Here is a 13,181-nt window from a genome sequence, read left to right on the forward strand (position 1 = left end):
ATTTACCTGGAATATTAGCTAAACTCCAAATTAGCCTAAAAATATAAAAGAAAATCCTAAATCAGACAAAACAGCTAGCATGTAGCTGAAATAATAGCTAAATGTCAAATTAGACAAAAAAAGGGTAAAATTTGTAATTTAGTCAAAACAGCTAGCATGTAGCTGAAATATTAGTTAAACTCCAAATTTTATAAAAAACAAAACAGAAAAAAAGCCGAAATAGGTAAAAACAGCTAGCACGTAGCTGAAATATTAGCTGAACTCCAAATTAGACTAAAAAACTGAAAAAAAGCCTAAATTAGTAAAAACCACTAGCTTGTAGCTGAAATATTAGCTAAATGCACAATTAGCCAAAACAGCTAGCATGTCGCTACAATACAAGCTAAACCCCAAAATAGCTTCTTAGTAACTACTAAAACAGTGAAAAATGCTAGGGTAAAAAGAGCTGAATATTTTACTAGCTGAATGGGCTAAATAGCTGAAAGAGCTGAAGAGCTTTAGATGTCCGAAAAAACATACAAAAGAAAAATAATTATAATAATATAGAAATAAAGAAAAACTGAATCACTATTAAACCAACACACAGTCGCTCATCATAGTTCAGACTGCAGAAGGGTGGATTAAAATGTTCTGTGTGGGTCTCGATCGGCGTTTCTGGTGTGTGGCGGGGTCGGGGAGGCGGGCCTGATCCGGCCCGTTTGTGGACCCCTGATCTAATCTGAAAGTAACTTTAACTTGTATGAGTAGACAAAAATGTTTAAACAATTCTTCAAACAGGGTTTGTCTCATTTTTTTTTTTTTTTTTTTTGAAATCCAACAAATTATGGAGCAGGGCACATTTAGGAGAAAGCTGGAGGCCACATACCGACTAGCATCAATCATGGTGGTAGAACATGCATAGTTTACAGACCTCTGGAATTTTCTCCTCTGCTTTCTCACACATTACCAAATATTTGCGCGTGGAGTCTGCTTTCATCACTGCTGTTGCCAAATGTTCTGCATCTTCACACAACTTACTGGAAGTGATGAGGCATTAAAAATGCATGAGCCGTTTTCCACTTTAATTCTGTCCGGCCTATCCGGATGTTCCCCGATGTGACTCATAAAGAGAGAGGAGGACAAATGACAGGACATTATCAGAAGGCCGATAAAGAGTCATGTGGTCTCTGTTTTTCCTCTCAGATGTTGAGCACGCACGTGCCTGCGCTGGTTAATTATCTGACCGTTCCCTGTCTGGGCGAGACTCTGCTGGGGGCTCTGGTGGAGGTGTCCCAGGCCTGCCCCTCCTCGCTGGTCAGCTTCCTTCCAGCTCTGAGAACGCTGGGACAGCGGTCCCCCGCTTACCTCGCTTATGTCGCCAAAATCCACGGCGCGGTGGGAATCATCAGTGAGGTAAAGAAACACAAACAGATCTGACAGTTTATCAGAAAAGGGAAGGAAAAATGTTTTAGTGTCTAACTGAACCCTATAAAAACGTAGTACCGTACAGTGTGTATTATAACCATGTGATCAGAAATTGGGTCCAATAACGTCGTTACAGACTTGACCTAAATCAAATGTTGGTGTTTTCATAAATAAAACTGTAACAATGGAACATAGATGCTTAGAAGCTGCGGTTTTTGCTTTAAAAAGACAAGGATTGTTTTCAAAAATATTAATTTAGGTATTTGATCACATTTTTTTATGCACCAACGTTAGATAAAAAGGTATAAAAACATTTATTTTTCATCGATAAAATCTTCAAAAAAAGATGCTGCCATAAAATTAAAAACAATTTTCAAGTTCTTTTACCTGAAATATAAATAATGTATCAAAACACCTTTCATTAATTTCATAATTAATGATCCTTAATAGCCTGAATCTATTAATATTTGATATTAAGTCCTGAACCGGATATTGATAATTGATGTAGAGAAAATGGTATGATTGAGTCGGGGTGGGATTATATAAGTTCGTTTCCTTCCACTTCCTTTCAAGAGATCTACTTGTGATGTATTATGACCTGATTGTTTGAAATAAACCATTTCATTCATTCATTCATTCATTTATTCATAATTTTTTATTTTCAAATCCAGGTACAATAATTATCTTTTGTATTGTTTTTGACTCATGATTTTTTTTTTCTCTCACACCTTTTCACAAACGAGGAGAGTCTTTTTCATTGCATAGAGCAGAAAAGATTTCACGATTGCTTGATTTTTTTCTTCTTTTACACCTAAATCAGCTTTCCAAAAAAAAAACCTACATCAATTCTGAAACAAACAAAGATCAGAGACTGCCGTCAAGATGGAAGAGGACAAATGAAAATAACAGGAGAATGAATACTTGAAACCTATCCTGTTAAAACTGTTGAATCATCTTCAGAAAGAAATATTGCACAATTTTCCTTTTTAGTTGTCCTAAACTGAGATTATAATAGCTGTTGCTGCAATACTCTGGATTTCCTGAAAACTATTAAACATTATAGACTTAGTGATACAAATTATGACTTCAGATGAAATCACAGAAGGGCTGTTTACAGAACGAAAGCCAAAGACCTACTCTGATGAAAATGGGGTTTTTAGGGGGCGGGGTTGCTTCGTGCCAACTGTCCCGCCCACAACTCACAGAGTTACATTTCTAATGACTTACTGCTGCTCTGCAGAAACTATGTCCTAGAAAATTACAATTTTTTTTCTTTATTTTGGCTAAAAACAGCATAATTGTAATTAAAAGACCTCTGGAAACATTTTGAAAACATATCAAAACATAATTGGGGTGGGTCTTAATTTTAAGGGTCCAACCAATCATGTCGCACTTATGTCATTTGGACTAATCAAGAGATTCCCCTCATAGAAGGCAATTATTTTAGGATATTTAAGAAAATAAAAGCCTTCTTTCCTTCTGCATCTTAAACAGTTTAAAAACTGCTTGGGAAATGTTCCAGCAGCAGAACGTTTTATATTCCTAATCGTCATCAAAAACTGTGAAGCCGTTTCAAGTCTTTTGTAACTCCAGTTTCCTCCACATTTCTTCTCAATCTTCTCGTCAGGAGAAGCCGCCAAGCAAACCTCAGCGCACATACAAATGTGTGTGTGACCTCCTGTCTTTATTCACGCTGGAATCATTTAGAAAATACCCCTTGAGTGTGGGGAAAAGGCCCCTGCAGAGGCCTCCTGGTGATGGCAGTGGAGGATGCCTCCTGTGGGCTTTTGATTGTGCCCTGCACACTCACACATCCTCGGATGCAGTTGCACAACTTCCTTGGCTTCTCTCACCTCTTCAGGGGTTAGTCTATATTCTGCATCTTTATAAATCAAAAATGATCACCAGTGAATGTAACACTATCCTCTGTTGGATTCACCATCCGAACATAAAAATAGTTCCTCTGTGCTGTTAAACCCACTCAGAACAATAAGGCTTCTATTGTTCAGAGTCCTAACCCTTAATAAAAACCACAAAAATTCATGTTTTCACCCCTAATAATTGCAGGTTTTGCCAAGCTTTGTGTGCATGACAGCCGAGTCTGCAGGAAGTCACTTGTTTTACCCAGTGATTGAGCTGAAAATGTCAGTAAAGATCCTAAGCTGCGGAAATGTTTGGAAGCTCATAGAAATTCCTATTAACATAATAATATAATATATATAATAACATAATAATCGGATTTACAATAGTACCCTGTCTTGTTTTGTTCTCTTAATTTTGTGATGCTCTTATTTTTTTTGTTTTGTTTTGTTTCAGGAACCTGACCTGTAAACTACTGTATATGCTACATGAGTTGATGTTATTCTATGAGTAAAAACTCAATAAAAACTTGAGTTGAAAAAAACAAAAAGTGAGTAAGAAATAGAAAAGTACTCTCTTGCTATGAAAATGTTTTTTCCTAATAATCAGACAAATCCAACTGCTCTGGAAAAAATATTTTATTTCTGCTAAAGATTTACAAAATCATTTGGCAAGAAACACCTGATCCAGGTTTTCAGTATCAAGTAGGTCTGGGTTTCTGAAAACCCAGCAGGATTCTGGCCCTCGAGGCCTAGAATCCCACCTATTGGGGATGTTAACCCTTTGTTAACTCCGTCATGTACAACAGTTTTTGTCACGACTCAGTTTCAGAAAACTTTAGTTGTTGAAAATAAGTCTAAAAAATGTTGACAAAAGACATTTAGTCAAAGTTGTCATATAGGCAAAAAAAAAAAAAAAGTTGTCATTCATTGTCCCTCCACCACCATGCCTAAGAACTGCTTACAGCTGTTTAGGTTTTCATCCCAATTAGATCTGTGTGTTTTAATTAAAGTTAATATTTTAGTTTGATTGATTTCTTTAGAGAATTCTGAAAACCTAACTTCCACCTCCACATTACTTTTAACGATGGAGCCTTTTTCTATAGTAATTGTCCTGTAATTATCTTCTACACTGTCGTTCATTCAATTTGTTTTATTGTACTTTACATTCTTATATTATTTTAACATTATTTTATCTTATATTTAAAAAAATCCTCAAAGTGTTTTATAATTAGATTAGCGAGAAAAGAAACAATTAAAATACTGCATAAAAAACCTTTACGTTATCACCATTGTGCCATTTTACAAAAACCAACTGGTAAGTGGGGATAACTTTATTGAGAACACAAAAGTGTCTGCTAAACCATTTTATCAAAAAATAAAATAAAATAAAATAAAATAAAAAAACAGTTGATAGGAATTCTCATCAGGAAATTTCAATAATAAAAAAATGTAAACATCTTCAAAAAAAAGAGACAAACAACAATGAAAGAGTTGAACTTAAGAACGTTTAACTTATAAAATTCTGGAGTTCTGGCCCTTAACATGAAATGTAGACTATTACGAAACAAATAAAAAACGTTGGGTAAATCATGTGTTGTTGAGGAAAAGTTTAACATGATGCAACAAGTGTATTTCTGAGGGGAAAAAATGAGCTCCATTTGTGGTCTCATATTTAGCAAGATTGTGGTAAGTCCTTAAAGAGTCAAATCTTTTTGACACGTCCTCTAAAGTTCTGGAATTACACGGCTCTCAGTCCCCGATGGCCTTCTGATTCATTTGTGGATGGAATTGCTCCTGCCGGGCACGGCGTCTCCGTGTTCGGTCAAGTCCGGCCCTTTCCCGCTCGTTTCAGAATCAACACGTACGTCGGCCTGTCAAACGGGCTGCCTGGCCACCGCATTCTTGCCTCCTCATTTCAGACTGTGTGACAGCTGTAAGCAGAGCTGGGTTCTGTTTTTCCATCTGTTCCTCCAGCAGTGTGTCAGTTTATCAGTCAAGCGGAGTTTTTACAAGCCAAAAGGTTTTATTTATGCCCACAGCTGGAGACGTTTGCCTGAAAAACTGTTTTTTGGGTGTCCGTTTTTCCTCTGTTGTTCCAGCGATTGAGTCAAATCTAAAAACTTCTTACAGTTAATCATTATTTGTTCCTTAGATACAACCTCATGCACAATTTTGTTGTTATTGTCTTGAACTTATTAAATCCAAATAAACTAAAAAGTGATAGTGCCTTTGTTCGAAATAACCCAAGGAGGTCAAAATGTTCTAAATAGTAAACTTTATGACTTCAAAGCCATAATTCCAGCTATCAGTGATCTAGACGTTCACTTTAGAGGATTAAACAAGTCTGTAGGCTTTGGTCCCAGGAGAAACATTCATTTTTATCCCTAAAAAGAAAAAAGAGAGCATAAAAGCACTGATGGAGCTCCAAGACTGCATCTGAAGAAGCTCATTTTATCTGGACCATGTCTTTTGGACAGATGAGACAAAAGTAAAGTGGCTTGGTCATAATATTTGGTCCACTTTATTTTAATTGAATAAATAATGGCTCAACAAAAAAGTCATTTGTTATCTTTCCTCTGACTTTTTTTTGTCTAAAACTAAATAACATGAACTTTTTGCTCTGACTTTTACCGAAACTTGTTTATGCAAAAGCATCAGAATAACGTCAGACATTCATGGTGGATAAAGCTCCAATTAGTTGCGTCTCAATAACACTTTTAAGAAATGCTTTTTGATTTTTCAGGGTCTTTAACATTTTTGTCATAGAGGGTCATAGATTGTATCTGTTGCTCTGGTAATTTCAGATTTGAGCTAACAGAAATTACATGTGGAGTGCACCAAGGCTCCATCCTGGGGCCACTTCTGTTTAACATCTACATGCTCCCACTGGCCCGGGTTATAAAGTGTTTGTTCTGTTTTATCATGTGGTTTTCTTTTAAATTGCATTGGCCTATTATCATCTCAAAAATATCTCAAGGATTAAAGATCTGATGTCTAAGCAGGACCTGGAGAAACTAGTGCATGCTTTCATCTTTAGTCGACTTGATTACTGTAACAGTGTTTTTACAGGACTACCAAAAAAATCCATCAGGAAACTGCAGCTTATTCAGAACTCTGCTGCTCGGGTTCTCACAAGGACCAAGAAAGTAGACCACATCAGTCCAGTTCTGAGGTCTTTACACTGGTTACCTGTCTGTCAGAGGATAGACTTTAAAGTTCTGTTACTGGTTTATAAAGCTTTGAATGGTTTAGCACCAAAATACATGACTGACCTCCTGACCCAGTATGTACCAGCCAGACCTCTCCGGTCATCAGGATCCGGTCTTTTATCAGTTCCTAGAGTCAGAACTAAACATGGAGAAGCTGCATTCAGCTTCTATGCACCACAGATCTGGAGCAGACTTCCAGAAAACATTAGATCAGCTAAAACACTCAGTGTATTTAAATCCAGGTTAAAGACTCACCTGTTCTCAGCTGCATTTGATTAATATGTATTCAAAAGTTTACGTCCGCACTTTTATCTATGCTTGTTTTAAATGAAAATCTTTTTACTTTCTTTTAATCTTATTTTAATGATCACACCCTCACTATCTCATCTGATTGTTTCTTTTAATGTTTTAGGTAATGCACTTTGAATTGTCTCTGTACCTGAAATGTGCTATACAGATAAACTTGCCTTTTCCTCCAGAGTCATGCTCACGGCTCACTGGTGTACCTGGTGTGTCTTCTGGGGAGCACGGAGCACAGCTTCCACCACACCCTGCTGCTGGAGATCAGAGCGCTGACCGACCGATACCCGTCTCTGCTGGGGGGCTGCGGGAAGGACATCTACAGAATGAGCAACTCCTTCACTGCTATAGCCAGACAGCTGGGACGACGGCTGGAGGACAGGACAGCGGCTGACTGCAGGTTGGAGACGCTGGGTTAACTCGTTGTTCTGTATGAAGCTTCAAAGGCTGACATTTTTACTTTTACTCTTTTGTGAGTGTAGATGTGGGGATCTAAAACGATCTCATAGTTATTCATATACAGAAAGAAGGTTCTGGTTCAAATCCCATTAGATCCTTTCTTTGTGGATGTTCTCCTCATTGCATGTGTGTGTTTTCTCTGTTTCCTCCCGCAGTCCAAAAGCATTCTGCATATGTTGATTAATGGCTCTAAATTCTCCCTTAGGTGTGAATGAGTGCGTGTGTGTGACCCTGCGACAAACTGGCGACCCTTCTGGCTGTACGCTGTCATCACCAAGCTCTAGCTGGGATAGGCTCCAGCAACCCTGTGACCCTTAACCCTGAAAACCCCAAGAATTTTTTTTCTCTGAGCTTTCAAATTTGACAATTTGCTTTTTGTTGGTTCATTTGAGGTAGCACCGATTACAGAAGGCAACAAAAACAATAATTTATGACTATTAAACTAAAATTAAATACTAAATAAAATGTAAAAAAATAAATAAATGAAAGACTACGGCCAAATTTGACCCCATTGGTTCTCATTCCGATAAAATTTGTGTTTTTAACACGTTCTTGTTGCATTTTTCTGATAACACAGGACATATATATTTAGAAAATGGAGCTCAAAACTGTTTTTCTGAGTATTTCTTTGTTTCTTATCATTATGAATCCAAAGCAGGCTAAAAAATGTTGTTTGAAATGAAATAATGTAAAACATACGTGAGGGCCACAAGCTCTGAGCTCTCAGCAACAGAAAGGGGAAGGGGGGCGGTGTTGCTATGTACCGTCCCCAACTCAGAGATTAATTTCTGATGAACTCCTGCCGCTCTGCAGAGACTATGTCCTAGAAAACAACATAGGCTTTTAGATTTTGGCTAAAATACGCATTATGATCATTATTTCATTGTTCTGACCCACTTAGACAAATCAATAAAAGTATTTTATTTATTTTTTTACAAATCATTTTGGCTATTTCTTATTGCTCAAAGAAGTAAAAGCATCAGGGACAAATGAGCCAATCAGATCACCGTTTTCCAATTGAATTTCTTCCATTTCACCCTCATGTTTCCATACATTTACTTAAAATTCTGGTTTGCTCCTGGACGTATCGGTTTCTGTTCTGTCAGTGAGTTCTGGGTTACAAGTAGCTGGAGGTCATGAAAACTGCTGAAGAAAAGCAGCGAGGGAACGTGTGAGAGTGTATGTTGAAATCTGAATGTTCTTCTGACTTCAGTGTGGGAATGACATGCAAGGTCCCACTTTTAATAAGAACAGCATGTGCACAACTGGAGGCTTACAAAATCTTTGTTTGGGGTCTTTGGACCAAAAAAGATTTTAAAAAGAAAAACAAGAAGGTTCTTTAGTTAAAGAGCAAGAACACCGAACTAGGACAGTAGGATCCGTTTTTTCAGCAAACATTCCCATGATGGACATTATTTATGCAAAGCTCATAAAGACTAAAGGGGGAGAGAAGGAAGTTGAGACAGAAAAATGAGAAAACAGTTGTTAAAATAAAAAAGACAAGATATAAAGTTTGAAAGATTTTAGTTTATTCTCAATTTTTCTTTTTTTTTTAAGGCTGGAGGAGGCATGTCTGTCTTCTTCTGCATCTCTTTGTGCTGCTGGAGGAGCAGGAGGAGGGAATCCAGAACAGAGGTTACAGGTGGAGATCCAAAACGATGAAGACAACTTGGCAGAGATGGAGAAGGAGGTGTTGGAGGACTCCCCTGCTCCTCAGCGGCGCTACAGCCTGAGCCAAGCTGTCACGGAGGAGAGAAGAGAGATGAGGTTTAACAGGTGACTTGACTCAACATTTATGGCTTCACGGATTGAATAAGATCAAAGCGTTACAACAATGTGCGTGTTTTTGGTTAAAAATAGGAATAGATCTGCTAGGAAATCTAGCTGTTGAAGTTGTAGAGCACATAGTAACTTCTACAGTGGCCGAGAACCGCCATCGCAACAACAACAACAACAACAAGTAATTGCAAACAAATAAGGAAAATGTACAAAAAATATCAGCAAAAATAAAAACCCAAACTTTTATTTTGCTCCAATAGTGAGTCTCGACCGCCGTAAACTTCAGTTAATTTATGGTTAAGGATTTGGATTGGCGACATCAGCTGATTTGTCTCCATTAATGTGAGGAAAGTTGTTTTTTTGTATCTGTTGCACAAATCATGACAAAAAATATTTGATAAAGAGTCAGAGATTCACAAACGTTTACACTGAAACTCTGAAAGTTGTCGATATTTGAAAAAAGATCCAAAAAGTCACCAAAGTGTAATAATCTAAGTTCAGAGAAATCATTCTATTGGTCGTGCATGGAGGTGGAGTCACAGTAGTATGGGCATGTTCTGCAATTTTCTGACATCTAAACTTTTATTTTCTCACCCACCACCATGTTTTTATCTGGTGGTTTCTTCTAGATCCAAGAGCCTGGCTCTTCAGGAAGTGTGTTCACGATCCATAAACTCAGACACTGGGGAGGACGGTGAAGAGCTCGAGCTCAACACAGAAACATCTAACGCTTTGCCCTGTCGACCCTCTGAAAACCAGGAAGTATCTCCTACCGGGAGGAAACTGACAGGTGACGGCCCCCCACCTGTTGCTGCTGCTGCACGGCCCGTCAAAGAAGCCGAGAACTGTCAAAACGGAGAGGTAGATGCAGAGCAGGTGGAAACGGATAAACTCTTCATCCATTTAAGAGACAATTTGGAGACAATCAGAGAGTTCTGCAAAGACATGGTGCAGCAGATCCCCACGCCTGACCAGTGTGTGATTGAAGGTAATGTGAACGGTGCTGCATGCTCTCTGTTCTGCAGTCAAACTTAAAAACCCAAATCTTTAACATACTATAATTTTTCAGCTTTAATTTTTAAAAATTGTTAACACAAGCAACGTCATTCGAGTAGATTTTGAAGGAGAAAAGCGGCAACATTGATCATGTTAACAATTGAAAAAAATACAGTAAATCAAATAACATAAACACTGGAGCTCTGGTGGTAAAGGGTTAAAAAGAAATTGAACAGTGAAAGACAGAAAAATAAAAAAAAAATCGACTCTGGAATCTAGAGCCTAAAACTCAGTTTTTGTCTACTTTTGAATTTACTTCTGTATTTTCAATTTAAAAGACTACATACCTGCTTATTTGGTTTAATTCTAATCAGTACATCCTCTCCTATGTGATACTATATCAATTTCTCATGTTGTTTTCACACACTAGACATAAAATCATGCAAAAACAGTTGATCTTCTATAGGTGCACCTCAGCCATACATTTATAAGCTTAACTAATCTAAATTAATTCAAGATTTATCTAGTAACTGTTACTTTAGAGAAAAACAATGTATAAACATTCTCATGTTTTTCAATGCTTTAAAGATGCTTATTTAGGGTAGTACTTCAAAATCTGTCTTGTTAATATGGACTGATTCTATGGACAGATGTCTTTTCTACAGGTGATTAGTTCACACAGGTGTCTTCAATTCAGGTTGATTAGGAGACTGTAACCTGTCTGGAATAATATTCCTGCCTGTTCAATATTCATAAATATTTTTTTTTTTAATTAAAGTTTTGAAAATTGGCATTATGATATCTTTTTGGACTATTTTAGCATTTACTGAAACGTTTTAGGCTATTTTGGAGTTTAATATTTCAGCTACATGCTAGCTGTTTTGACTAATTCAGGTTTTTTTATCAGATTTTTAGACTTTTTTGAAGTTAAGTTATTTCTTTCAGCTACATGCTAGCTGCTTTGGTAAACCTTATTTTTAGTTTGTTGGGCTAATTTGGCATTAACTAATATTTTAGCTGACTATCAACTTCAGCATTTTCAGCTATCAGCTTTACTAATTTCAGCAATCAGGTTTAGCGTTTTTAGCTATCAATTTCAGCATCTTCAGCTATCAGCACTATAGCATCTTTAGCGGCCATTCAGCTTACTGCATTTATACTAGCATTATTGCAGGTAATGCTATATATCTAGTTCATAATTATGTTAAAAAGTTACAGTTATACACTTATTTCCCTCAATGAAAAATGTAAATACACTCTTTAAATTCAATTTCTTGATTTTCTTTGGGATTTTCTATCTCCATCTGTTCTAATGAACCCACCATTTGACTGTCACTTTTTTAAGTGGGCAGCCCTACAAAATCAGCGAGGGATCAAATACTTATTTCATGTATGTCGTCCAGATGGCAAATATTAAGGATCATTTCTCTTGGGTATTATTTACTTCTGTAGACATCTGCTGCTTTTTTTCCCTGTCATAATTTTCCAATTATTTATCATATACTGTGAGATTTTAGTGCTGAAAGTTGCTTCCATTAGCAGATGATGAGGAGTTCATGAGAATGCAAAAAGTGATGCCTTAAATCAGGGGTGTCAAACTCAATCGCACAACGCGGCAACATCCAAAACACACCTTAGGTTGTGGGCGGAACAGGATAAACATTTATTGAACTCTCTAAAATGAAAATTTTAAAACTGTAACTTTTTAACATAATTTTGAACTATATATAGCATTACCTGCGATAATTCTAGTGTGAATGGTGTTAGCTGAATTTGGCCGCTAAAGATGCTAGTGCTGATAGTTGAAGATGCTGAAATTGATAGTCAGCCAAAATATTAGCTAAATGCTAAATTAGCCCCCCCAAATAACCTAGGTTTACCAAAACAGCTAGCATGTAGCTGCAAAAATAGCTAAACATTAAATAGCCTAAAAATCTGAGAAAAACCTAAATTAGCCAAAATAGCTAGCATGTAGCGAAAATTAGCTAACCTTCAAAAAGCCTAAAAAAGTGAAAAAAGCCTAAATTAGCCAAAATAGCTAGCATGTAGCTGAAATATTAAACTCCAAAATAGCCTAAAATATCTTAGTAAATGCCAAAATAGTCCAAAAAGCTAGCATAATGCCAATTTTTAAAGCTTAAAAACTGTAACTTTTTAACAAAAATATGAAAAATAAAAATGCAAAAATATTATTGAATCAACTTTAACCTTAAATAAAAATAATAAAATAACATTAATAACAATAAAATAAAGTGATCTGGAGGGCCAATATAATTGCCCGGAGGGCCGGACACATGTGCCTTAAGTCATACCCTTGACACCCTTGTTTGCATTATATGATGAATAATGCATGGAGCTCACAGGATTATGATGCATGCATCAAAAGTCGGCCTCAAAGCGTCTCCAGTTTTCACTGCAGATCCAAACCCTGGACTGCTGTCACTTGAAAGGCTAACTTTACCGTCTGCAGTGACATAAAGACAAACAGACGCTCTGAGAAAAATGAGCGACATGAACGAATCCCGTGACACTAAACTGAAACAGATGAGCTCAGAGCTTACAGTGTACACACATGAAGAGCACATTTCATGTATGGGGTCAGTGTTGTGAGCATGCATGCACAAGAACCAGCGGTGCATGTGGAGCAGAAAAAGGGTTCAGGGAGTTCGAGGAAAAAAAGGTCACTGCATGTGCAATTATCAGCTAATGACTCAAACAATTTCACCTTTAACAGAGGGATCTGACATTCTCACTTCCTGTTAAAATTACATCACCTTAAAGACCCACTCTGATAAAAGTTCGGTTTTTTGGTGATTTTAACACATTTTTATTGCATTTTTCTGATGACATAGGAGGAAAAAATTAAAAAAAAAAAAGCTTAAAGTTGCATTTCTGAGTATTTCTTTATCCAAATTATTTTGAATCAAGAGCAGACACCAGTGTATTTGTGACGTAGAAAATACACAGGGTGGGCGAAAAGCTCCTTACAATGGGGATGGGAAGAGGAGGTGGAGTTGTTTGTCGCCAATAACCCCGCCCACAATTTCGAGGCAAATTTTTTATGATTTACTGCCGCTCTGCAGAAACTATGTCCTACAAAACGACACTGTTTTTTTAATAATTTTGGCTAAAAATGACAAAAATCAACATTAATTCATTCATTCATCATCAT

At 36.9% G+C, this 13,181-nt stretch overlaps 1 protein-coding gene across 2 annotated transcripts in view; it reads left to right on the top strand.

The window, feature by feature from the left end:
- veph1 (ventricular zone expressed PH domain-containing 1) overlaps nt 1–13,181 on the top strand; it is a 42,877-nt gene that overhangs the window by 1,015 nt on the left and 28,681 nt on the right. For both annotated transcript variants that reach the window (XM_024277167.2, XM_024277168.2), the window contains exons 2-5: nt 1,183–1,392; nt 6,955–7,175; nt 8,792–9,010; nt 9,643–10,001. In XM_024277167.2, the coding sequence (XP_024132935.1) occupies nt 1,183–1,392; nt 6,955–7,175; nt 8,792–9,010; nt 9,643–10,001 (1,009 nt within the window). The remainder of the gene's footprint in view (nt 1–1,182; nt 1,393–6,954; nt 7,176–8,791; nt 9,011–9,642; nt 10,002–13,181) is intronic.

Source organism: Oryzias melastigma, linkage group LG13 (assembly GCF_002922805.2).
Source record: "Oryzias melastigma strain HK-1 linkage group LG13, ASM292280v2, whole genome shotgun sequence".
Classification (NCBI taxonomy): Eukaryota; Metazoa; Chordata; class Actinopteri; order Beloniformes; family Adrianichthyidae; genus Oryzias; species Oryzias melastigma.